This window comes from Heterostelium album (genome assembly GCF_000004825.1).
Source record: "Heterostelium album PN500 unplaced genomic scaffold PPL_contig8, whole genome shotgun sequence".
Classification (NCBI taxonomy): Eukaryota; Evosea; class Eumycetozoa; order Acytosteliales; family Acytosteliaceae; genus Heterostelium; species Heterostelium album.
Window position 1 is genome coordinate 129,970 of NW_008805085.1, and position 25,725 is coordinate 155,694.

The 25,725-nt window shown below is 36.1% G+C and overlaps 6 protein-coding genes across 6 annotated transcripts; 2 read left to right on the forward strand and 4 right to left on the reverse strand.

Annotated features, from left to right (window-relative positions):
• Positions 1-592: 592 nt before the first annotated feature.
• On the forward strand, positions 593-16,008 carry PPL_03700 (uncharacterized protein; the record flags this gene model as incomplete). The annotated part of the gene is made up of 9 exons (XM_020574625.1): positions 593-607; positions 697-869; positions 1,016-1,756; positions 1,829-2,165; positions 2,261-2,378; positions 2,456-2,910; positions 2,994-3,371; positions 3,453-4,015; positions 4,101-16,008. 9 exons carry the CDS (start codon positions 593-595, stop codon positions 16,006-16,008), a joined length of 14,688 nt encoding a protein of 4,895 aa, XP_020435039.1.
• Positions 16,009-16,321: 313 nt separating this feature from the next.
• On the forward strand, positions 16,322-18,021 carry PPL_03701 (uncharacterized protein; the record flags this gene model as incomplete). The annotated part of the gene is made up of 3 exons (XM_020574626.1): positions 16,322-16,329; positions 16,391-16,604; positions 16,681-18,021. The coding sequence occupies 3 exons, from the start codon at positions 16,322-16,324 to the stop codon at positions 18,019-18,021; spliced, it is 1,563 nt and encodes a 520-aa protein (XP_020435040.1).
• Positions 18,022-18,197: 176 nt separating this feature from the next.
• On the reverse strand, positions 18,198-18,418 carry PPL_03702 (uncharacterized protein; the record flags this gene model as incomplete). Its single annotated transcript, XM_020574627.1, has 2 exons — positions 18,198-18,332; positions 18,416-18,418. The coding sequence occupies 2 exons, from the start codon at positions 18,416-18,418 to the stop codon at positions 18,198-18,200; spliced, it is 138 nt and encodes a 45-aa protein (XP_020435041.1).
• A 591-nt stretch (positions 18,419-19,009) lies between these two features.
• Positions 19,010-19,405, reverse strand: PPL_03703 (uncharacterized protein; the record flags this gene model as incomplete). The annotated part of the gene is made up of 3 exons (XM_020574628.1): positions 19,010-19,041; positions 19,144-19,324; positions 19,403-19,405. The coding sequence occupies 3 exons, from the start codon at positions 19,403-19,405 to the stop codon at positions 19,010-19,012; spliced, it is 216 nt and encodes a 71-aa protein (XP_020435042.1).
• Positions 19,406-19,692: 287 nt separating this feature from the next.
• Positions 19,693-23,070, reverse strand: dhx16 (DEAD/DEAH box helicase; the record flags this gene model as incomplete). Its single annotated transcript, XM_020574629.1, has 2 exons — positions 19,693-20,295; positions 20,380-23,070. The coding sequence occupies 2 exons, from the start codon at positions 23,068-23,070 to the stop codon at positions 19,693-19,695; spliced, it is 3,294 nt and encodes a 1,097-aa protein (XP_020435043.1).
• A 281-nt stretch (positions 23,071-23,351) lies between these two features.
• PPL_03705 (uncharacterized protein) lies at positions 23,352-25,154 on the reverse strand (the record flags this gene model as incomplete). Its single annotated transcript, XM_020574630.1, has 2 exons — positions 23,352-24,444; positions 24,772-25,154. The coding sequence occupies 2 exons, from the start codon at positions 25,152-25,154 to the stop codon at positions 23,352-23,354; spliced, it is 1,476 nt and encodes a 491-aa protein (XP_020435044.1).
• Between the last annotated feature and the right edge of the window lie 571 nt (positions 25,155-25,725).

Sequence of the window (25,725 nt, forward strand, 5' to 3'; positions counted from 1 at the left end):
CAAAATATTATTATAAGTTAAAAAATTTTATTCAAAAAAAAGAATTTTGTCAGAGATTTATAAATCTTGTTTGGCACCACCACACATTATTCTTGAAAATGTAAAACAAAACAAAAAAAAAACAAAAATATTTCTTTTTAAAAGTTTGTTAATAAACAACAATTTTTAAATTGTATCACAATATATATATATAAAGTAATAATTGAAGTTATTTTTTTCAACTTACTTTTATAATTTTGCAAAGTATTACAAAAAAAATACAATTTTTTTTTTTTTTGTATCAAAAATTCTTTTTTAATTAAAAAAAATCTCAAAATTTTGAATAATTACTATTTTTGTATTTTTTTTTTAAAAAAATCAACTTGAAATTTTGATTTTTGGAGTTGCAAAATAAAACACAACTTTTTTACTTTAGATCAATATTCTATTAGTTTTTTTTTTTATTCTCATAGTCATTTTGTACAAATAAATAGTTTAAATATTATCAGTTTTCAAGATATATATATTTTCATAATCAATTTAGAAAAAACAAAAAAAAAAACAACATTTGTTAAAAAGTCAATCAATTGATTAAACTTGATCATTGAATAAAATGAGTCATAAAAATGTAAGATTCTATTCTAATAAACACAATAAAAACAACATTTATTAATTTTCTTGTTTCATATGATTTATTGCTTGCTACTTCAATATCAGAAAAATGCTGGTCCCATCATCAGCAATGTGAGTTTGGAATTCATCAGAACAGAGAATAGACCAAACCTCAAGTTGGATTCCGTGCAATTGGAAATCAATTTCAATTTCAAAACATTCACTTTTGAGACTACACCCAATGTTCTATTCCACTTTGATTCTATTGGTTATTTAAAGTAAGTACAATGAAATTCAATTGGTGGTGGTGTGGTGATGGTTGTTGTTGAACAATCAACTTATTTTGATTATCAATCAATTGCTAACTCTTCTCCCCTACCTACATCTTTTGTTCTTCTTCTTCTTCTTCCTTCTTTTTGAATAGTTTTTCAGATATTCATAAAAGAATCATCGTTGTACTGAGAGCAACACCAACTCTGTCTCCTACGATGTCGGAAGTTCAAGGACCGGCCATCGAAGACTTTACAGAGTTTGCAAGCTTCAAGAAATACTTGATTTACTTGCAAACCGATAAAGAGTATGTCAACATTAAGAAGCTTCTTATCAAAGAGAATATCTCTGTGAAAGATACTGTTGGAATCTATGATGATTATTTGTTTGATAAAGTACTGCAAGCTGATTTTCTTAGTGTGAATACTGCATATCTTCCAAAAGCATCAACAACAACAACACCATTAGCAACATTAACTAATAATAACTATATTCATAATGATAACAACAATAATCAAAATAACAACAACAACAATTACAATAACAATTACAATAACAATGTCACTAACAATGGTAATCAATATAATGCTTATTTAAATCAGCCAGCTTCCGCTACGAAATCACATGGTGAGAAGAAAGGATTCTTTGGAAATTTTTTCTCTGGTAGTACGGATGCACCAGACAGCTTGGCAAGAATAATTGTAGATTTCCTCGGTGAGAAGAGAGACAAAAAGCGAACACTTGCTACCTATACTGGCAGACTTTTGAATGTAGATAGACTCAACGTTGACCCCAGTGATTTGCAATCGTTCGGCGGTGATCACTATCTCAGTCAATTGTCAAGCGGAGGTGTCTACCCATTGTTTTCTTTTTATCTTTTGATTTGTTTAGATCTGTATGTACAACAACAATAACTAACAAGATTTGTAATTTTAATATTAATTTATATTGTTTTGATTTCAAACAGTAATATGCATATTCAAAATAGAATCTACTATTTCAACACTATCATTTCGAACATTCAAGGTGAACTCCAATTGGAGGGTTTTGGAGACCTCTATCGTCAGTTTGTTGAAACCAATCTGGCAAAGCCGGAATGCCCCGAATTCTTTATCAACTTGGGATTCCGTTACTTGGATTTCACAACTTTCAGTCAGAACCAGAGTTCCGCCAAACACATATTTCACATGGTATTAGACAAAGTCGAGCGAAATCCATCGGAACTCAAACATTACTACAAAATCACCAAAGAAAAGAAAAACTTTTTGAACTTGTATATATCTTGTCGTCAATTATTAACCAAGGTAAATATTCTATACAACACTTCAATCTAATCTAGATTATGAATCATTCAGTTGACTAACTTTTTCATTTCCTAATCAATCTATCAATTATTTAGAAAATCGATGATCCAATTAAGTTTGAATCATATATGTCAAATTTCCTTATTATATTGGATAGTTGTACCGTGTATTCAGAAACCTACAGTTTCATTTGGGACTATTTAATAAGAGATGGTATGGACATAACCAATCGATCGGATCTGTTGATCCAACTGCTAATTACTAATTATTATTGTTATTATCTTTATTAGTTGATGATTTACCAAATGAATTGTTAATCTATCGATACAGAATCCTAAAGGTGTTGCTAAATTTCGAGACTTCATCAAGAGAGAAACTTGGTAGACTGTTATTCAGAGTGATGGCTCGACAAGCCGAGTATTTCTCCAATGATTTCGAATCGTTGGATCCAATCATAAGATCGAGAATTCAAAATAGTCTACAAATGGTCATTACTGAAATGGTTCGTGACAATATCAATTCAATATTGCATCTACTCGATTATCCTGGCATTGCTGGTCTCATCCAAAAAGGTTTAACTCAGCTAGATTACAAACTGGTACTTCCCCACATCATAAGAATATTCAGTGGAAACAACTCGAGCTACGAAATCCTCCAGCGTAAATTAGAGGTATATATCACTTCAGTTGATCTGGCAAGAGTGATGCTCTATTGTCCTGCCTATAGATTTAAATACACTCATGATGTAAGTTTAAAACCTACTATATAATTGCATTGATTATATTTTTGATATTAGAAGACTAATCTTAATCTCAATGCTCATTGTAGCCTAAAGCCAACTACAAAAATTTGATAGGAATATCGGATGCAGAGTTTAGTTTTAGAAAAGATAAAACCAATGTTGTTCTTGATACTACAACCTACGAACAATACTATCGTTTTTGTAAACAGTTCATTTCCAAGTTGATAAAGGTGTCACCACTCTCATACCTAGATCAAATTAATGTACCACCACCAAACACCCTTCCCTTTATTCTATACTTTACTCACTGTCTTGCCAATATTCAAATCGAATACAACAGGAATCAATATGGATGGGCCGCAGATTTCCGAACCGGTAAACTATGTCAATTGGCGATCTTTACATCCAATCAGATCAGACCATGGCAGTTTGAACACGATAATTATGATGCTCATATTGCAGCTGTATGTATCTTCTTATTTTTTTTATCAGTGATTTATAAACCATTTTATTAATGGATGATTCAATATTTATTATCTTTACAGTTTAGAGAAATCATAAATTTCAAATATGATTTCTATGTAAACAATTGGAAAAAGGCAAAAGTCGATGATTTCAATACGATCACCGCTATTTTGATAAAGTATTTCAACTTTGGTCAAGTCCAAACTGCCAATGACCTCACACTGAAATTCCAAAAGGAGACTGCAGAGTTGGAAGCGTTGATCAAAGTCGGTCATTTCCTAGTCGATCGATTCGGTTATCGCTTACCGATGTTGCAAGTCGATCACAGTGAACGCAAGCCATCGGATCTAATAAGTGAGATTCGAACATCGATCATCAACTCTGGCGCAAAAGAAACACTCAAGGAGGAGACATCATTTAAATTCCTCAAGTACTTCCTCTCTGCCGACAACAAATCATTCTTTGAGATCATTTTCAACTTCTATGTCTCTGCCAAAGAGAAGAGCATCGACGCCTATGTCAACTCCACCAACAATTTCATGAAGAAATTGATTGACCAAGATCAATCCATTCCACTCAACAGTATTTTCCAACATATCATTGATTCTAAAGATATCAATTATAAGAAAGAACTTCAATTAATGTAAGGTTTTCAAAGATCTATTTATAAGCAATTATTAATAGCCGAAAGGTAAAACTAACCAACTAATTAATTATCATCATCTTAGGTATAAATATTACTATCCAGAGCAAAAGTATGATGATAAAGAGGAATTGTTACAAACCTTTATTAATCGTGCAACTTCACTCTATGGTATTCAATTGAATATCATAAATCTATATGAATTCTTCTCAAAGAATGGAAATTATATAGTTGTGAACGATCTCGATGAAATAAGAATGGAAATTGATACCACTTTCAATTCCATTACCGGTCTAACAATCGGACAATCACAAAACTCTCTTGAAAAAGCAACCAAATTGATTGGTAATCTTAATTATCATCAACTCAAGTATTTCGATCTGATCCATTTCGATCTAATCGAATTCTTTGGTTCCATTCAAGACATTGCAAAGTTCAATGAAGTCATCACTGCCAATCTCTTGAATGACGAGTTCAATTTGAATTTGATGAACAACACCATCTATGCCTACGATATGTTGCTGCCATTCATTCAGTATCATGCCACTGCAAAGAAAGCTGGAGTACCAGTCGTAGTCAACAGTCTCACAGAGCTGTGCGAAACCATTTCGAAATTGTTACCCGCTTCTCAGTCAGAGTTGGCCATTTCATTTGAGAGAATCGCTTCGGTTATTTCTCAACTTTCCCACGTCAAAGGTCTCTATTTGACAGCTGGTGGTACCTATTCATCGGAATCAATTCTACCGGCAGTCGTTCAGATCTTGAAAGGAGCGGAATTCATCTCGAGAAACACCAAGTCTGAGGATGGAATGGTTGGATGGATCTTGAAAGTTCAATCGACCGAAGTAAACATTGAATTCACTCGTGAAAAGATAGAGGATTTCGTCCAAGGTCTAAAGATATCGACAAACGATCAAAACAACAAACACGCACACACCATCGAGCAGTTTGAAGATATCGTTAAATTGTTGACAAATATCCACCATTTGCACTGTGAGTTGGATCGTACTTTCCACACCAAGCACTTTGGTGGTGTCTTGGATGTAAAGTTCTCGTCGGAGACCAAGTACTTGTTGAACAACAAGGTTGATGAGCTAAAGTTGGATCTAGAGTCGTGGACAGACACCATCAAAAAGCTACCAAAGAGATTTTGGTTGCTTAGAGCTCATGGTATATCTTCTTTGATCTCCACCTATGAGGAAGTTTTGAAATCCAATCAGCAGCCAATCACTGTTGCTACGATGTCAAATGCAATCTACCCTTACATCAAGTATTGCTATCCGGTCTGTGACTTGAGTCTTGCAGTTATCACTCAAATCCTAACTGCATGTCCAGAGCTATTGACCAAGATGGATTGTACAGAGTTTTTAGCTAGTTTGGTTGACAAGATTGACGAACACGATTCAATCATCGAAGATAACAGTCGTGAAAGAGGACCGGTACTCGTCCACTTGGATTCCAAAGTCAATCTTTATAATGTCCTGATGCAGTTGAATCACAAAACTGTATTGCCACATCCATCTCAGGTGTTCTATGCATACTCGTTTGGCAAGGATTATCAATACATCTTTGATTTGGTCGAGGAGATGCAAGGATACACCTACTACTTGATTGGTATTCCCGATGAGAAGGACAAGTTGATCAACTGGCTATCCGATCACTACAGCAATGGCAACAAAGATTTGGCTAGATTCTATATCATTTCAACCAAGAGTTCTACTATGGCAACCGATTTATTCTCTTTCCTACCGATTCACAACGATCCATTCGATACCAACTGGACCAACTTCAAGGCACTCTGGGAGAAACGTAAAGCCACCAGTGGCATCGAATCGCTTGATCTTGTAAAAGGAAACAGTGGTACTGGTAAATCATTCTTTATCAAATCGAAATGGGACAATACCAACAACCCGATCACCGTTCACATGAGACCAAGCTCCGATATCAAATCTCTAATTGACCATCTCAAGAAACACAACACACCTTCCAACACCAAAAAGAAGGTGTTGATTCATTTCTCTATTTCACCGTACTGTGACTTTGACAATTTCAATCATTTCTTCTATCCTCTCATTACCTCTGGATATGTATTCGGTCATCGTGTCGGTGAGATTCTCAATGTATCTGACTACCTCCAACTTCAGATCTATGTTGAAATTGGATCGCCCAAGAAGAGTGATACCAATGTTCTGCCATACAATGAGTATCTCAATAACTCAATTCCAATCGTTGTCAACCTGGCCAAACACTTGGATCACACCAACAACCTATGGAGAACGACAGCCACCGAACTCAAATGTTTCTCATACACCAAGTTCACCGATATTACCAAGCCACCAACCAATGCGAATGGCGCTGATGTTGTGATGAATCAATATCTTCCAAACATTGTCAAAATGTTAAGAGACAAATTCAATTACGATTCACAATATCTGTTGAATCCTAGCTTGTTGATTCAGAGAAATACTTTCCTCAAGTTGTTGGAGGAAAGACTACAGTTCCTCGACAATTACTGTATTAACTATATGAACACCGAAGCTGATTATATCCAAATGAAAGCACTTGGTATAAATCCCAAGAATCCAATGAAGCTACTTTCTCCATTTGAATTGCTGCCACATTTCATTTTGGAATCTGCAAAGTTAGCGGATCCAGTTCTCTCTTCGGTTCACAACTTTTGGAAGAATCCTCCAATGATCACAGTCAGACAAGCCAGTTTGATGACAGCTGACAATGAAACCAAAGTCAATGCAATCATTGATTATCTGGATTTCACAGAGAATCCTCAATTGATCAATATTGTCGATACAGTCTACACAAAGACTGGTGAAGAGTCCCATTTCAGATCTATGATTGGTGCAGCTTTTGATATTATCTCACGTACCGATATCATTGTCAATCTCTGCCATATGTACAACTATGTTTTGACTCCAGATTTTGGTCTGAGACTTCTCATGTTGCACAACAAGGTAAAGAATCAACGATCTTTGGTACTCTCTGGTGACACTGGTGTTGGAAAAACATTTATTCTCTTGTTCTACTCACTTCTCATCAACGCCAAGAACAATTCACTGCCAGATATCTTTTTGGATTTGATTAATTGTATCAATCTTATTATCAAAGACAACGAGCCATTCAAACTCCAAGGATTCAAACATGTCTACATAAAGGATAATCAAGTTCATACAGATGAAGCCAAGATTCTACCCGGTAACATCAGTAAAGAGGATATCATCAATTGTTTGAAGCAATTGTGTGACTATGAACCACCTGCTGAGCCGGAACCCCAGCCAACTACACCGGCCAAGAAACCGGCGGCTGCAGCAGTGCCAGGGGAACCAAAGCCCAATCTTTGTAAGACCAACAAAGAGATGCAGGATCTTGTGTTCAACAAGATGCAGGCTTTCATCACCAATATGCTCAAGTCCTATCCACTGATCAATGTCGTTCCAGACAGTCTGTTGGACAGAATCAACAAGGGTGAGAAGGTAATCCAAGGAAAAGCATCATTGTTTGAATCGATCTTGGAGATTTGTACAGCCACTTTCAAGAATCTCTTCCACCGTATCATTATGCACCAAAAGTACACCTCCAAGCAATTGAAACAGGATGTACTAAACTTTGCCAGCAAGGCAGAAGGACTCAGAAAGATCGATAAGAATCTAAAGATGGTTGTCTTTATCGATGAGTTCAATACTAGTCCAACCGATACACTCTCGCTCATCAATGAAATCTTTATCGATGGAACGGTCGACGGTGAGAATATCATTCCCGACAACATCTTCTGGGTCGGTGCAATGAATCCAGTCAAGATCTCGGCGAATGCAGTCGATAACACTGGTACTTCGCAGAGTAATCATGCATTCGTTGTCAAACACCCGCCACCCTCAATGGAGCAACTCTTTTTGAACTACGGTGAATTCACGCTCGAGAATGAAATCCCATTCCTCGAAACACTCTTCCAACTGCGTAACAATATCTGTCTGGACAACGATGCGTCGGAACTGATGGACTTTATCATTGCCGGTCAAAAGACAATGAGAGAACTCGAGCAGAGTAGAATCCACGTATCGATTCGTGATATCACCAGAGCCATCGATATGTATCAATTCTTTAACAATTCCGAAGTTGGAATCAGTATGTTGTCATGTACTTTCGCCAACTTGAAGCAGAACCCATTGATCTTGCATTGGTTTGCCATCTGTGCATCGATGGGTATGACCTACTACATTAGAACTGAGCCTGGAAAGTTTAGATTCCGTTTGATCGAAAAGTTCAATGCTCACTACAAAAAGAATGCACCCCATGATTTGAAGAGTGATTTCGCTGACTTTGAATCAATATTCAAAGCAATCTATAGTAATTTCTGCCATAGAGATTTCATGATCATCCCAGAGGGTATCGCTCTCACAGAATCACTCAAACTCAACATCTTCTGTATTACGGTATCGATTAACTCGCGTCAACCAATCTGTATAGTCGGTCCTCCAGGTTGTTCAAAGACTCTCAGTTTCAGTATTGTCATGAACAACATGAACTCCAAGAAACACAAGATTACAAACAACCAAAACCAATCCCCATGGGCAGCGATGCCAAGTGCAGATCCATTCCGTTATCAGAGTACTCCACATACCACCGATGTCGAAATCAAGTCAGTGTTTGAAGGTTCGCTCAAGCGTCAGAAGATCTACGACAAATCCGGTGGTAAGAGTCGTTGTGTTGTATTCATTGATGAAGCAGGTTTGGTCAATGAAAACGATTCGCCAATGAAGGTGATGCACGACTATCTCGATAAGGTATCGCAAAAGATGGATAAGAACTCTGTTGATATCTCTGTTATCATCTTGTCCAACAAGGTTTTGGATGCTGCCAAGACCAATCGTATGTTACTCTTGATCCACCCAAGTAACATCACAGAGAAAGACGAGCGAGCATTGGTTGAAGGTGTTCTCTACAACAATAACTATCTCAACGAGAATCAATCAAAGATTTGCACTGCACTCTGTAAGTCCTACAGCAAAGCCAATCGATTTACGGTGTCTACCAAACCAAGTCTTTTCCATCAACGTGATTTCGTGTATTTCCTCAGACATCTGGCACGTGGTATCAAGAGCAACAACGATACTCTCAGTGCCGAGGTACTCTTGAAGTCTATCGAGAGAAACTTTGGTGGTATTCCTGCCAAGGATTTCAAACAGTTGGCAGGATCGTTCTTTGAGGAGTTTGAAGCTCATAAAGAACTAAAGATATCACGTGGTAATCTATTGGATCAGGATAATACTATTCAACGTATTAAGGAGTCGCTTTTGGAGACTTTGGATACCAAGCAAGATCCAAATACAGTTCCATTCCGTTACATGATGATTATTGATCCCACTGAAAATGAATCGTCATTGATGATCCTCAAGGAGCTTGGAATAGATCCAACAGTGATTAGGGTTGGTGGATTCGAACGTGATACCACAACAGAAGCACTCGTCAATGTGGTATCGCAAATCAAATCAAAGATGGCATCGGGTGGAACCGTTGTCCTTGTTAACACTCATCAAATCGATGCTTGTTTCTACGATGTTTTCAATAGATATTTCACTTTGTTGCCAAAACCCGATGGTTCTATGCAGTTCATTGCTAACGTATCGTTTGGAACTCATTCTATTTTCTGTCCAGTGCATCCAGAGTTCAAGATCATCGTTCATCTCCCACTCTCTCAGATGCCACAGACTCAACTTCCATGGTTGAATCGTTTCGAAAAGTATCAACTCTCCATTGAAACAATGTTGGACTACTACATCAAAGAGAATCATCCAAAGAATATGGCTCTGTTCAACTCACTCAAAGCCTCTGCCAAGCATTTTGTCGATGAATTCCACAACAAGATCACCAACAAATCGTTGTTATCTGGATTTTCAGAGTCTGAGACTATCCCATCGTTGATCTATTCGTTTGCAAAGGAAAGTCAAAATGGAATTCTTAAGATCAATCCACACCGTGTTCCAAGTAAAGACCATCCAGTTCCAGAGGAAACCAGTGAGTTCCGTCAATTCAACTGGAAGTTATTACAAATTGCTCGTCCAGAGAGTATCTTTAACTGCAAGTCTCTTCCACAATCGTATATCGAGGAGTACCTACTCAGACAAGAGCATTTCAATATCTTGCGTTTCCTCGATCATATCTTCAAGCAAAAGTTCATTCACAAGGATGAAACCATTTCAAACAAATGGACTTTCTTTACAAGAACCTCTCTTACATTACATCGTTTGAAGGATTCCGAACAGATGGATAAATTCCACAAGACCTTCTTGGAACTTTTAACAAAGGATCCAAATCAAAAGAATATTCTCAAGATTGTTCAACTTGGATCGTTTAAATCCAGTTTTGAATGCGAGACAACTTTGGACAAGTTTATTAAATCTGACGATCTCAAGATTTGCATTGTCATTGCCGATATGTCGCAAGTGAACCAACACCAAATCAATTTCATCATCAACAAATTCAGTGAGCACAACAACTCGAAACTCCTGATCACCATTTGCCATTATCCACCAGAGTTTTCACTGTCCAACCAGACAAAACTCAACTCTATCTTTTTGAATGGAATGGAGTATTTCTATGTTGATTCTCTCGGACTTCAAATTGATTCTCAACACATGGAGAAATCCGACAATTACATTGACTCTGACATTAGAACGTGGATCGCCAAGGCATACGGTTTGAAGAATATCCATATCGATCCAATCTCATTGGAATCTACTTTCGAAAAGATGTTCTTCTCACAACTTGCTGAGGTTTCGCAGACCATGAATAGCTTCACCGGCCCCTATTTAATGTTGTTGCCACCAGACCAAAGAGAATTCTATACGAGAACCGAAAGGAGACAGGCTCTTATCGCTAAGCTCTTTACTGACCACACCACCTGGTATCAAGAGACCGTTAGAAAGTTCTCTCAGAATTGGAATCAACAGAAGCAATTCAATCAGATTCTCTCGAACATCTCCAACTTGGTACTCTCTGGAAAATATGTATATTCATTCATTGATTCCATTAGAAACTCAATGACCTCCTATGTCTATCCAATCGTTGCTCAAATCTTCAAGATCCTAACCAACTATCAATCGTATGGACAAGTAGCCAAGATTCCAAGATCCGATGGCACCGCAATAGAACCACTCGAAGAGATGGTCAGACTCTACATCCAGAGTGTCAAAGTTCCAAAGTTGTCAGAGAGAGTTGAGGTCAGATTTGAACCAGTCACATTGGTCTCACCCGCAGTCAAAAAGAATTCAATGCTTCCACTCTTTGATTCCGTCTCCAATCAAATCAAGATTCTTTTCGACTTTACACTCAACAAGAATCCAAATCGTGGAATCGATCATATCCAACAGAAATTCAGTGAAGTAATTGCTTCGCATCCAATTCATTTGGTGGTGAACTATATCAACCAAAATGACAATTTGTTCTCTGCTTACTTCACGGATTTCATCACTCGTACTATGAATTTGATTGATGAACGTTGGGTTCCTTTCATTGGTTTGGTTATCAGAAGTCTTTCGAAACAACGTCTAGATTCAATCCTTCATTTGACGGTTGCCAATCATTTCTACTCCAACACAATCAACTATATCAAGAATCTAGTCGCTCCTCTGCTCAACCTGGAATGTGACGAAAACATTCTCCAATTGCTAAAGGATCGTGAGAAAGAGATTGTCACTGAAAAGCAGGCAAAGTCAACCGTTTCCTTTATTGCAATTAGTATTCTTGCCAAGCATATCCGTGAGACCGATGTGAATGATGCCGATCTCCAATCGAGAACTACCAATTGGTGCACTGTTGTACGTGAAATTCTCAATAGAATTCCGATTGAAAAGATCGTCCAGATTCGTTCCAACAAGGTAGAATACTATTCATCGGTTTGCTATATCTATTTGATGTTCAATATTGCCATTGACATTGCAATGAAACCAGATGATACGGTAGAACCACTGTTGAAGCAACTCTACACTGTCTGTGGCAAAGTAAAATATGATGCCGCTGACTGTTTCGATGTGATAGCCAGACAATTCCATCTCCTCAGTGAATCACTCACCAACCAGAAACTTCCGTTGATTAATACCTCGTGCTTCCTCGATATCATTGAACCATTCGTTCATTTCAATATCGCCAATTTGGGTAAATTCATATTGATATGCAATCATGATCCCAAGTTTGACTACCCCTTCATCAAGAATCTTCCAATTGGTTGGTTCACATTCTTTATCTCCAACAAATTTGCCATCTATAACAAGGATTATATTAAATTCACCTCTGACTATCTCAAGGAACTCAAGATAACCACAGTAAGTAATCCTATTCTAAGTGGAGCTCTCTCGTCTGCTGCCTCTCCAACCGACAATATACTTTCGTTTATCGGTGTCACCAGAGATCAATTCAATACACAATTCAAAAAGAATTGTAACTTGATTACTATCATGTACTATGTATTCTTGGATCTACTGAAACAAGAGCAGCACCCAACCAACGATCTCATTGTCCAATACAATAAGTTACTGGTAGTTGGTGATATAGTCCCAAAGATTAAGCAGTGGGCATATATCACATGTCTGTTGGATAAGTTGATTACCATGCTCAATACTTCCGACAATATTCACGATGACCTTGTCAATACACACAAGACTCTCAAGGATGTCATTTTCTCACTGCTCAAAGTTAATGATGCCGACACTATCGAAGTAAAGACCAACAAGAGAATGAGTCAGATCTATATTCTTTTCAATATCAAATCATACCAAAAGCTTTCGGATATCATGAAATCGCAAGAAATTCTATCGGCAATTGGAATGGATGATAATTGTCACATTAAACAAGAGCTCACTGTGAAAGAATCAACCATTTTTTCATTCGTTATAGATGCCTCTACCAAGGATGGCGCCACCTACAAAGAGCTCAAGACTGCACTGGATGACTCTTCCAATGACTTGCTCAATGCTTTGTTGGCCAAAGATACAACTCCAAGACAATCTGGATTCATTAGGATGTCTTTGATTCTTATTGCCTACCAATACTATATCGAAGCTAAACCAATGAACTTCATTAGAGACATCTCTCGCGCAGGAACTGCATTGTCTAGACAAATTGGATTGGATCCATATCGTCCATATCTAGACAAGATCATTCTGGGTGCTTTCGATCCTAAAACTAGATTTGGTGAAACACTTATGAGAGATGCAAACAAGACACATGAATCACATTCAAAGGCTCAACTTCTTATCAATCTTTTGGCTATTTCCGTTGGATCTTCCAATAACAATTACTTGTATCATCTAACCAATGACTACAAGCAGGTGATCGGTAGATATTTCCCAGCATCCGACAATTACACTCTCATTGACTGTGGATTGAGATACTTTGACAATGGTGATTTCAAAATGGTGACTTCATGTATGGAAGGCGACATTGTCAACAAATATATGATTACAACTACCTCATGGGGTGCTGTAGCATGGACCACCAGTATAACTGATCAAACCGGTCTCGTTTACTTCACAGACCCACATATCCACTTTGCAAACTATGTAAATCCAAAAACAATCAGTGCTCTTACAGACTATGTGTCAGATCGTTCATTGACCACATTCAATGAGTTTAGCAACGCTGATCATGGAACACTCAAGGTGGAACCTGGACATTTCGTTTCAGAGTTTATCTATGCACTCTGGGATGAAGGTTACTCCAATCCACAGCCAGCAATGAGAGGCAAATTCGATACCAAGGATCAAGTCATCGCCTATGAAAAGTATCTTACTGAACTGATTAATAAGATAAAGGCTAATTATAATCAGATTTTACTCAAGCGATTCAAGACCATTCTCGACCAATCTCCAATACTCCGTCAAGTCAAGAAGGTTAGAGATGATTTGGCTACTACCTTTATATCGCCAATCATTGAGTACAAGAATGTTCATGAACTCATTTCTTCAGACAATCAACTGCTCACATTCTTCTATAACAATCTTTCGATGATTTGCGTATCATTGCATTTTAATGACCTTGTTAAATTCATCCATATGTTTTTCAAGTACTTCACCAGAAGACTTCCAAAGGAGTACGAGAATCTCACAGTTCCCGACTGTATCAAGTACCTGGAAGATAATAAATTGGAAACCGACGAGGATATATCTACTGTAAAGACTGTTTGGAACAGTGCAAAAGAGGCTTGGAACAAAATCTTGGAGCATATGAAATCACTGGAGGGTGGATGTGCAGCAAGACCCGATTTCGAAAAACAAATCAGCAACATCGATGATAACATCTTGTTATCTGGAATACTTAGTAGCAGTGAACTTCAAAACGATGGATTGATCATTAACCTCATCAACAATTGGATGGATAATACACAAGCAAAGGCAATCAATCTAAGATCACAAGTTAGAATGACACCAATGTATAGTGAAATCATAGAAGGTGTAAACCAAGGCATTAAACAAGATTTCGGTGATATCAACTTTGAAATTGGCCACGAGAATTTCTTCTTGATAGGTACCACATTTACTGTCAAAGACTTCCAAAACTTCATGGTCAAGTCTGTCCTCCAATACCAGAGCTTTGATCGTTCACAATTCAAACCGAATATCTCTGACATTGAAAGAAAGCTCGTTTCTCAATTTGTTTCTGGAAAGATCACTGGAGGCAAACAATTGGCTCAGTATGCCGTTGATTTCCCATATCTCAACAGCGAAGCTCCAAATCCAGGTCTCGCCAATCAACAGGAAAACAATAACAACAATATATTCTCCAAGACCAACTTGATTCCAGAGTCAATCAAGGAGTTGATTGAAGTTAACAAAAAGTTGGATGATGTATTCAATGAATCATCTAATATTGAACCTCAATTCAATCGTCTATGTTTCAAATTCCAAGCGGAGGAACTTGAAGTTCTCTGTAGATATCTCATGTCGTTGACACTTCGTATCAACCAAAACTACACCAAGGGAGTAACCAAAATTGAGATGTCCCATTCAATCATTGACATTGGTGAGGAACTTCTTTTGAAAGCAACCATTCCCGATTCGATTAAATCGCTCTTCCAGAAGGCAAATATCTCCAGCCTCAAGTTCTTCAATCAAAGATTCATCAATGTGTACCTCAGCTTTGGATATCTCTACTCGAACTGTATCGAAGAACCATGCAAGTACGAAGCCACTTTTATTGAATTCTTTGACAACATGCGAAACAATCTACTCTCTGAGGCGAAGGAATCGAATAGCTACCTCAAATCGATTGAATACCTCCATGAAATCATTGAAAGATTGTCATCTACCAAATCACAGGAAGCTCTCAAGACTCCAAACATTGATACCCCGCTCATCCATCACTTTAAGACATTCCTCCAAGATCTCATTCACCCGATCGTATCGACAATCTATCCAACTATCCAATCGATGGTTTTAGATAAGATTCCAATTACCTACTACCCCTACTTTATGCGTACCATTCACGATGTTCTCTCGAATCTCAAGATCATCCACAAAGAGAGTAACTCCAATGCCGGCGAGTACAGAGAGTATCACAGACTTGACGATGCTCCAAAGCCACAAGAAGAGACTCCAAGAGAAACAGAACCAACTCCTGAAGAGGAAGAGGAAGAGGAGGTACCAGTAGATGATGAAGATGATACCTATGGTGCAAACAACAAGAATGCAAATGAAGACTTTGGTGACCAACAACAACAACAAAACGATTTTGTTGATGATGACAATAACAACACCCAGAAGGAGAGATTCAATCGTCCAATTAAACCTGTTGCCAAATGCTCCTACTTCCACACCATTTTGAATTGGATCAGATTCAAACAAGAGAATACCAAGATTTCGCAAATCAAGGATGAAGATCTCATCATCCAGAGATTCAAGAAAGACTATGGTGTTGCTAAAGTTAGTAAGGATGTCATCGTGTGTCACAAACAAGTCGTCGAGTACTCATCAAAAGTTCACCAATGACTGCAAGGCTAGTACAGCAATTGAAATAGATGTTGAGAAACTCTACAGAGCATTGGGAGATATCATGACCCATGGTGGTAAAGACCCATACAATGTATCGATGTGCATGTATCAGACCATCCAAACATTGTCAAGAATGGATCCAAGCTATCATACTTTCAACCTCCTTAGAGGAAAGTTGCACAATATCTGTCAGAAATGTGATAAACCAATGGACAATGGTTTCTATGAATACTTTTCATTTGAAGATAACTTACCACTTGAATCGCCCACCAACATTGTCGAGCTATTTAAACAAAACTATCTCTATAAAATGGATTTGTAAGTATTGATAAATAACCAAATATATTTTTATTAAAAACTAACCTGCAAATCCATCTAGACAAAGCTCTATTTACAAGTGTAAAGATTGTGGATGTGATAGAGATCCAATAGTTAAAATAGTTGAAGAACCAGAATATATCTTTATCTACATCGAAAGACAGGTTTCCAAAGATAAAGTTAAATATCCAGTTGATTTCGATGGTAAACAAATTGAATTTTCAAAGTATTTCAGTACTGAAAAGGAAATTAAATATTCTCTGCACTCTGTGATTGTAAGTAGAAAAAAAGTTAACTGTTTATTATATTTTAGAGCAATACTAATATTTTATTGTAAAAATCAATTTATAGTGCCATGAAGATGATCCAGAGACTAAAGGATATTACTCTATTCAATTGAAGCAACAGAATGGTTATCTAAGATGTACATCAAAGATCACATTTGTTGATGATGAGGATATCAAACAATTGATCGAAGAAAACTCGGTGCTCTTTATCTATTCCAAGAATGTTTACTCACAAAAGGTTGATGAAACTACAAAGATACCAACTAGACTCAGATTGTCAATCGGTCAAAATGGTGCCACTGAACAGGTACTCCCCACAAAGACAAGCTCATCTCCTATGCCATCGCCACAATTTACTTCACCTACCCCGGTAATACCAACCCCAAGTTCTTCTCCAATTGCATCCACATCTGCTCCACAAACAACTGGTCCAACCACCTTTGCTCAACCCACAACCAGTCCAACCAAGTCTGTTCCACCAGCAACTGGTCCAACCACCTTTGCTCAATCCACGACCAGTCCAATCAAAACTAATCCACAAACAACTAGTACAACAACAACAACTGCATCTGCTCCAACAACTAGTCCAACCACATCTACTGTAACCACACCTCCAACTACTCCATCTCATATCAATACAAAATATGTAGATTCATTCAGTAGTGTAAATTCAATAGCAGCTTTCAGCTTTGCCGGAGAGTACCAATCCAAGGCCAACAGTCCAGCTGTCAATGAACCAGTACATAACGAACCTTTCAATGCCAACAGTCCAGCTGTCAAAGAACCAGTACATAAAGAACCTTCCAATGTGAAATCCAATGTTAACCCATCTTCACAAAAATCGATTCTTAACCAAACCACTAGCATCACAGCCTCTCAGATGTCAAGTAAAACGGTTTTCAAATCTAAATCGGTAATCTCTGATGTTGCAACAAACGACTCATTTTTGGACTGGGTTAGCCATATGGAGGACTTTAGACCAGAAGTCAAAACACTGATTTTGAATGCTTTACAATCCAATGATATCAAGACATTCTCAATTGCCATCACCCTTGACGATATTGTTGCTCAGCTCATTGCAGATGCCGGTGTAAAAGCTATCCCAATCAAAACATTTAGATCGAAACTCGCTGAAGTCAAACTAAAGAGACCAGATTTCGTTTCAGTCAACTCTGTGTTTACCAATGAAGAATTCCCCCATTGGCTCAGACAAGTAGGTCTACATCCGAGTGACGTAGAGAGTACCATATATATACTCCAAGAGAATGAGATCTTCACATTCAACGGTGCATCCACCAACAAAGATGAATTGGAATCAACTGGTCTACCAAAAACAATTTGTTTATTCCTTAAAAGACAATTAGAGGAAATCGAAAACCAACAACTCAATTCAACAATACAATAAATAAATTAATAAATAATCATAAAACAATCAATAAATAGATTAAATTTATAAAAAATAAACAATTAAATTAAATAAATAGTAATAAAATAAAAATTAAACTTCAATAAACTTTTGTTGTTTTATTGTTTAACTTTTGTTTAGTTCTTTATACACGGTTGAGAATGTTTATTTAGAGTTTAATGACAAGTGCATGGATCGCATTTACAAGATGTACACTTGCAGGCGGCTGGCTTTGATCCAGCTGGTTGTTCTTCTTTGCCACAGTTACAATCCTTACATTGGCAATCAGTTCCGCATTTGCAATGGTGAGTCTAGTAATATTATATTAATAATAATAAAGATATATTGTTAGATATTAAAGAAAGCTAAATTATAATTATAATTGTATATCTACCATTTTTGTTTAATTATATTTCAATTTATAAATTGGATAAAGTCTAAAAAACAATAATAGAATGTATGGTTAAATACCTATTCAACTTCACCAAAAAAAAACAAATTTTTAATTTAATTTTTATTTTATTTTTATCTAATCACCAAATTTGGTAAAAAAATCCCAGATTTGTTAAATTTCAATAATTCAAAAAAAAAAAAAATAATAAATATGTGATAGGTATCGGGTTATTCAACACTTTACTAATTTCTGTTATAATTTAAAAAGTAATATAAAAATGATTAAAAAAATGGTTCATCTTTCTAAATCGTAATATAAAAATAAAATGCTATTGTTTATTTGTTTTTAATTTGTTTTCATCATTCGTAACAGTAGTGTGTTTGTTGTTGTGGTATTTATTTTAAATTTTTAATGAATGAATGCATAGACATAACATTAACAAATACTTAACACGTTGAGTGATGTGCTTTGTTGATATATATTATTTAAATTTCAATATATTATTATTGTCAATCAAAATCAATAGGTACACTGCTGTTGGTTTTCAAACAACCAATTGAACTTAAATATGCGTTGTGGCTTTTTTCAAAATTCTCATATATGATTTGTGCTTTGTCTGAAGGTAGCTGTTTAAATAGAAATTGTCTGAGTCTGAGCATAAAGTCTGTAGTGACAATATGCGCGTATTAGTAATGCAATACATTGTCCATTCAATAAAACCTAATTACCTTGATTCAAATCTCTTTTATGAGTTGCTGGTGATCTACTATTATTTAGTGAACCAAATGCCGATGAGAGCATCGAAAATATATTTTGTTGTGGCTGTTGTTGTTGTTGTTGGTTGTGTTGTGAGCTCTCTCCAACTAACATTGGATATTTATTTAATTCTGTAAAAAACTCTTGTTCATTCTATAATATTATTTATTATACTGTTTATTAATAACATATTCATCAATAACAAAAACAATAAACTATTCAAATATATACCATTTTTCTGTATATTATATATCTTTTAAATAAATAATGAACAAATTTAGTAATTAATAATAAAAAAATGGTTTTTTTTTTTTTTTTCAAAATTGAAAAACCCAACCAAATTAATAAACATTGACGATATGTGCGACTTTAGTTGGAAATCTTTCATATGAATAAATAACAACTTTAATAATGATGGAGTGATTCGATTAATAATAAATCAAAGAGTTTCTAATAGCTTTACAGACAGTTATTAATTAAAATTCCTTATTCTTTATTATTAGAGAACTATTTTTTTATTATTAATTTATTTGTGCTTTACCTCTTGCTTTGGGTAGTTTCTTATTTTCAGAGTCAATATCTTTCTCTTTATAGAAATGAGGAGCTATCTCTACGAGCCATTGTGGTTGAATTTCAATTACTTGACGCATGAATTCCTTAGTGGTCTCTACCAACTCATGATAGATAACCCATTTCGGTGCACTTTGGAATAGACAAGACGACGGATGAATCTGTACGGACTGATTGTGTTTGGTTGTTCGATAGGTTCCACTATTCTCCAACTTGGCTGTATGATAAAAGAAACCAGAGGCAATCGACTTTCGAATGGCGTCAGTGTCGTCGGGATTCGATTCAACCTGTATCTCAACACGTTCCATCAAACCCTCGAGTTGTTCTCTGACATCTTGTGCTCTCTTCATAGTTCTATGTTGAATGAAATTCTCAAAACACCACTGAGTAGAGTAACCACTTTCTCGCCAATGATTAAACACATTGAGTAAAGTCAAATGATCTCCTTGTGGATGTGAGAATGTCTTTCTTGCTGCATCCGCTTGTATTGCCTTGTCTTTTGGTCTATAGAAAATTGTATTATTAACAGATAACATTGCACATATTGTCATAATCTAAAAGAAATAAATAAATATTTAACTATTAATAACAAAGAAATGTTTTAAACTATTTGTTATTGTTCCTTTTTTTTTACATACCTCTTCAGTTACTTTATATTTTTCAGAAGCTATTATCATCTTTGAAAGCTGTGGATCCAATGGGAATTCAGCCATTCTTCTACCCAGTTTTGTGAGTTGACCACGATCGTTTAGTGCTCCGAGTGCATAAAGTTGTTCGAGTGCTTTAATGAGTGTCTCTGCTGGTGGTGGATCCATAAAATCGAAATGTATCAAATCATTGATTCCCATACTCTTCAGTAATAATACAACATTTCCTAGATTGGTTCTCTGAATTTCCGGTACTGTGTTATCTTCCAATTCATTCTCGTATGCCCATGCGGTGAACAATCTAAAGCATTTGCCTGGTGCAACTCTACCGGCTCTACCCTTTCGCTGATTAGCAGATGCTTTCGAAACTGGCATGATAGACAACGACTCCATTCCAGTTCGAGGATTATAATTCTTTTGTTTACAAAATCCAGGATCTATAACATAGACGATACCATCGATAGTGAGAGAAGTCTCTGCAATATTTGTTGCCAGTACTACTTTTCTTGCATTGGGAGGTGTAGGCTCAAAGATCTTGGCTTGTAGATCGGTTGGAAGAGTTGCGTAGATACGAGTGATGATAAGCTCCTTGATTTTCGAGCCAAGTCCTCTTGTCCTCTGTAATAGGAGTTCTGCTGCGGTATCGACTTCTTCCTGACCGGTTAGAAACACCAAGATATCACCAAGTGGCTCTGTAATGTGAATCTGTAGAACTGTTACAACTGCTGCATCGAGATAATCTGCTTCCGGTGCCTGTGTGTAATGAGTGGAAACTTCATAACGACGACCTGGAATATTGAAAATAGGTGCATCGTCAAAGTAAGCACTGAATTTATCGGCATCCAGCGTGGCAGAGGAAATCAATAGTTTCAAATCCGGTCGGAATCTAGCGACGTCCTTGACCAAACCAAACAGAATATCGGTGTGTAGTGTTCTCTCGTGAGCTTCGTCAATGATCAACACACTGTAGTTTGACAGATCCGGAGTGGTTAGGAATTCACGAACCAACATACCGTCAGTCATATACTGCAGCACTGTCTTGTCACTGGTGCAATCTTCGAAACGAATGGAATATCCAACTTCATTACCGAGTTTACAATTCATCTCCTCGGCTACACGCGCAGCTACACTCATGGCTGCAACACGACGTGGCTGAGTACATCCGACTTTGCCACGCTTGGTGTATCCAGCTTCATGAAGATACTGAGGAATCTGTGTGGTTTTACCACTACCTGTTTCACCGACAATGATAATCACCTGATACTCTGCAACAGCCTCCAACAACTGCTCTCTATACGGATAGATTGGCAGTGATTTACGTACTTCAGCAATGGATTTCGCTTTAACTTGCGGTTCATCGCCTACCTGCAGTGTTTCCACAGCATCGTCTTTCTTTCCAGTGATGACTTGTTCCTTGATGAAACTGATTTGATCATCGAATACAAAGTCATATTGCTCCTCATTGTTGTTGCGACCTTGAATGTTTTGCTCTTGAGCAGCAGCCATCTGTGTACGCTCCCATTCACGTTGTTCAGGATTAAAACTAAGATTCTCCTCTCTATTTCCTCTTGTCGATCTACCGGTATCAAACTTTGGCTTCAACATATCGTCTTTATTCGCTTGACCAGGCAATCTGTAGTGATCGTCCTCAATGATATCGTTGATCTTCTGACTTGCCAACTCATAGAGTTTCTTCTTCTTTTCGTACTCTTTAATCTCTTTTGCTGTCAGTTTTTCATTCTTGAACAACTCGTATTCATCATCCAACTCTCGCTTCAACAATACCAAACGTTTCTGTTCTTCACCAACTAAAAACTTTCTTCTCGATGTAACTCTGTCTCTCTCGAACTGATCGTTTTTATCTTTCATTTGTTTTCTTCTCTCTGATTCATCCTGACCATGTTTCGAACCTTGATAATCACCACCTTTCTTCTTTGTCTTGTCAAGATCTCGCTGTTTCAATCTTTCATTATACTCTTTTATCTCTCTTTGTTCTCTCTCGTATTCATCTTCACTCTCCAATTCTTTCTCTCTATCATCTGAATCTCGTTTTTCCCTTGATGAACCAGATCTCTCTCTTGATGAAACAACAACAGTATCATCATCTTCCCAACCATTATCATTTGATTTCTTTCTAATATTTCTATCTTTATCATTATATCTTTCTTTATCTCTATCTTTTTCTCTTTCTCTTTCTCTTTCCTTTTCTCTATCATTATCTTTATCTTTTTTTCTATCTTTTTCTTTCTCTCTTTCTCTTTCTCTTTCTCTTTCTTTCTCTCTCTTCTCTCTTTTCTCTTTTTTCTTTCTCTTTTCATCTTCACTACTACTACTACTTTCATTATCTTGAATATCACGTATGATTTGATATGATTCATTCATTTTAAGTATATCTAGTGTTTGTTTTTCTCTATCTTTTTCTTGTTCTTTTTGAGATTTACTGTTTGATGTCTTGGTTGTGGTGGTGGATGATGAAGGCATTCTTTGTAATAGACTACCAGCAAACTCTCTGGTGTTTGCATTCGATGGGAAATCATTACTCTCTAACTCTGAAACTAATTTATCTACATTATTATTACTCTTCTTTGCCAATGCCAATATATAATCAACTAAAGTATTCTCTCTGAAACCAAGTATATCGGTCATTTGATCAGCTACCCATCTTTTTAACTCTGTTGACATTTATTATTATTAATTAATAAAAATTAGATATATATATATAAAATAAAACTTAATTTATATTGAAATGTTTATAAAATAATAATAATAATAATTGATTGATTTCAATCTTAATCATTAAAATAATAAAACAAATATATTTTAAAAAGATCTTCAAATATATTTCATTCCATTGTTGAAATTTTAAAAAATAAAAACTAATATCCTTTTCTTGAACAGTTTAACTGTTTACAAATAAATGTGTGTTGATAGTTTATTATCCTAATTAATTAATTAAAATCAAATTAATCTAATATCTTTTCATTTTTTTTAAATGATTTCATTTTAAGATCTTTGATTGTTTTGCTTGGTAAATGTTTAAATTCAAACAATAGTTTTGATACGCTATGTGCGTAATCTAATTCTTCGAGTTTATAAAGATTGTCTGGCTGATGTTGAAGTAACCATAGAGTGATATTGTATTTATCATATTTAATTGACTTTTCTAGGCATCGCAAATCCCATTGCATTGCGTTTCTAATGATTAGCTTAGTCACAATATCAATATTACCACGCTTGATCGATTCTCTTATGATATCTATCGGTATAGCTACCTCTGGGAATAGCTTTAATAGATAGATCAGTATATCATATTCATTAGATTTCACTGAATTGTACATCAATTCACAAACTAGTTTCTCGGTGATATCAATCTCTGTTTCTTCGAGAATGTATTCCAATATCTCCAAACTGCCAAACATACTTGATAGTTCACAATACAATTCATAGTTCTTCATTATATCATAGTCCAATAGGAACTTGAAGATTTGAAGATTCTTTTTCTGAATGGCTCGCTTTATCGTTGCTGCAATGTCATAGTGAACATGACCGCAGTTCTTGACAAGCCATTGGGACATCTCCCAATGACCGTTGCCAACAACATAGTAGAGTGCATTCATTCCACAGCCTTCAGTACGATTCTCTTTTAACCATTGTGCCACTTCCATATGATTGCCTGCGGTCGCCCAATCCAAAGCCATTGTAGATGCCAATCTCGATGGAATGATTTTATACTTTTCCACAAGGAACACCTGTTGTTCATGTATCCATTGGATAATGTTTAGATGTCCTTTCTTGGCAGCTTGGTCAATGATATTACCAAGTTTAATCTTTGGATTATTGTTATTCTTGAATAACCACTGGAGAAGTTCAAGATTACCGGAAACAGCTGCACTTGTCATAGCGATATCAGAGATTTTCAGCTTATCAACAGCTGCTTTTGACCAAAGGAATTCAACGATATCAAGATGTCCATAACCCGCTATATGATCGATGATATCGTAGGAGATGATTAGCTGATCTTTATCATTGTCGAGTAGCCACTGGATGATGTCTAGTCTGTTGAGTGACGCCAGTTGTTGGACACTGGATGCATCGGTTACAGACTCACCACGCGATACCAACCATTGGATAATACTGAAATGACCACCGTTTATTGCTTTGTATCCGACGTTTGTTTCGTTGCGCTTGGTGTAGCGTGACAACCACAAAACAGTTTGGAACTGTCCATGCTTGGCAGCTGCCCCCATTGCAGCGTGGCAGTGCTTCGTTCCTACACGAGCGGCTATCCACTTTAGTGTCTTGAGTTGACCAGACTTGGCAGCCGACTTTATCGATTTTATCAATATCGTTTTACGAGGTTGAAACACACACCTATGAAAATACTTTATAATCTCTAATCTACCGTAAAAAGCTGATTTTATATATAGATTAGATAGATCCAAATCTTTTGGCACCAACTTGACTTGACTGTGTAGATGCTTTAAGTTTCTAAAGATATAGGAAACAGCTTCTAGATTACCATCTTTAATCAATGACTCTAAACAAAATTCAATATCGGATTTGATAAAGTTGTAACCTATTACTTTTAAATATGTAAATAAATATCGATAATATTTATATTTAACAAGTTGAATTGGTTCCAATATTAACTGATTCCATTTGTAAACCTTTTGATCACACTTTAAATGAATCAAACTAATATAATCAAATATTTGTTTTCTAATTACTTGATTATTAAATACATTATTAAAAACTATTCTATTCATTTATATAATATATATTTAAAACTAAATATAATGATTTGAAGAAACAACTTGTAGTTTTGGATATGGTCTTTTTGGTATACAAAAAAAAAAAAAATCTTCTTGGAATTAATTTCTATCGACTTTATAACCACCTTATAAGTTGCAATCAATAAATCAAAAATAAAAGGTGGTTTGTGATTGAAATTGCGTTGCGTCATAGGGTCCGGACATCGGATGTTGGATACCTACTCTTTATGAGTTGGTAAGGATATTGTTTTGCTTCATCAGAATCACATTAGTAATCCTGAATCCACCGATTTTTTTCGAAGTAAGCTTAAGCGTACTCCCACTATCCGGCGGTCTGGTCCCTATAATTTCCAATTTTGTTGTAGTCATTTTAACGAAGTAAGACGATAACTTTATGCCCAATCACGAACTTGTTGAATCAAATAACAATACTTTGTTTATAAATGCTTCCAGTAAATGTTGGTATAAAAATTTATGGTGAATTTCATGTTTTCTAAGATTTTTCCAACTAAAAAAAAAGTTATTTGACACACCATTTTAAATAAATAAAAATGAATGATTTAAA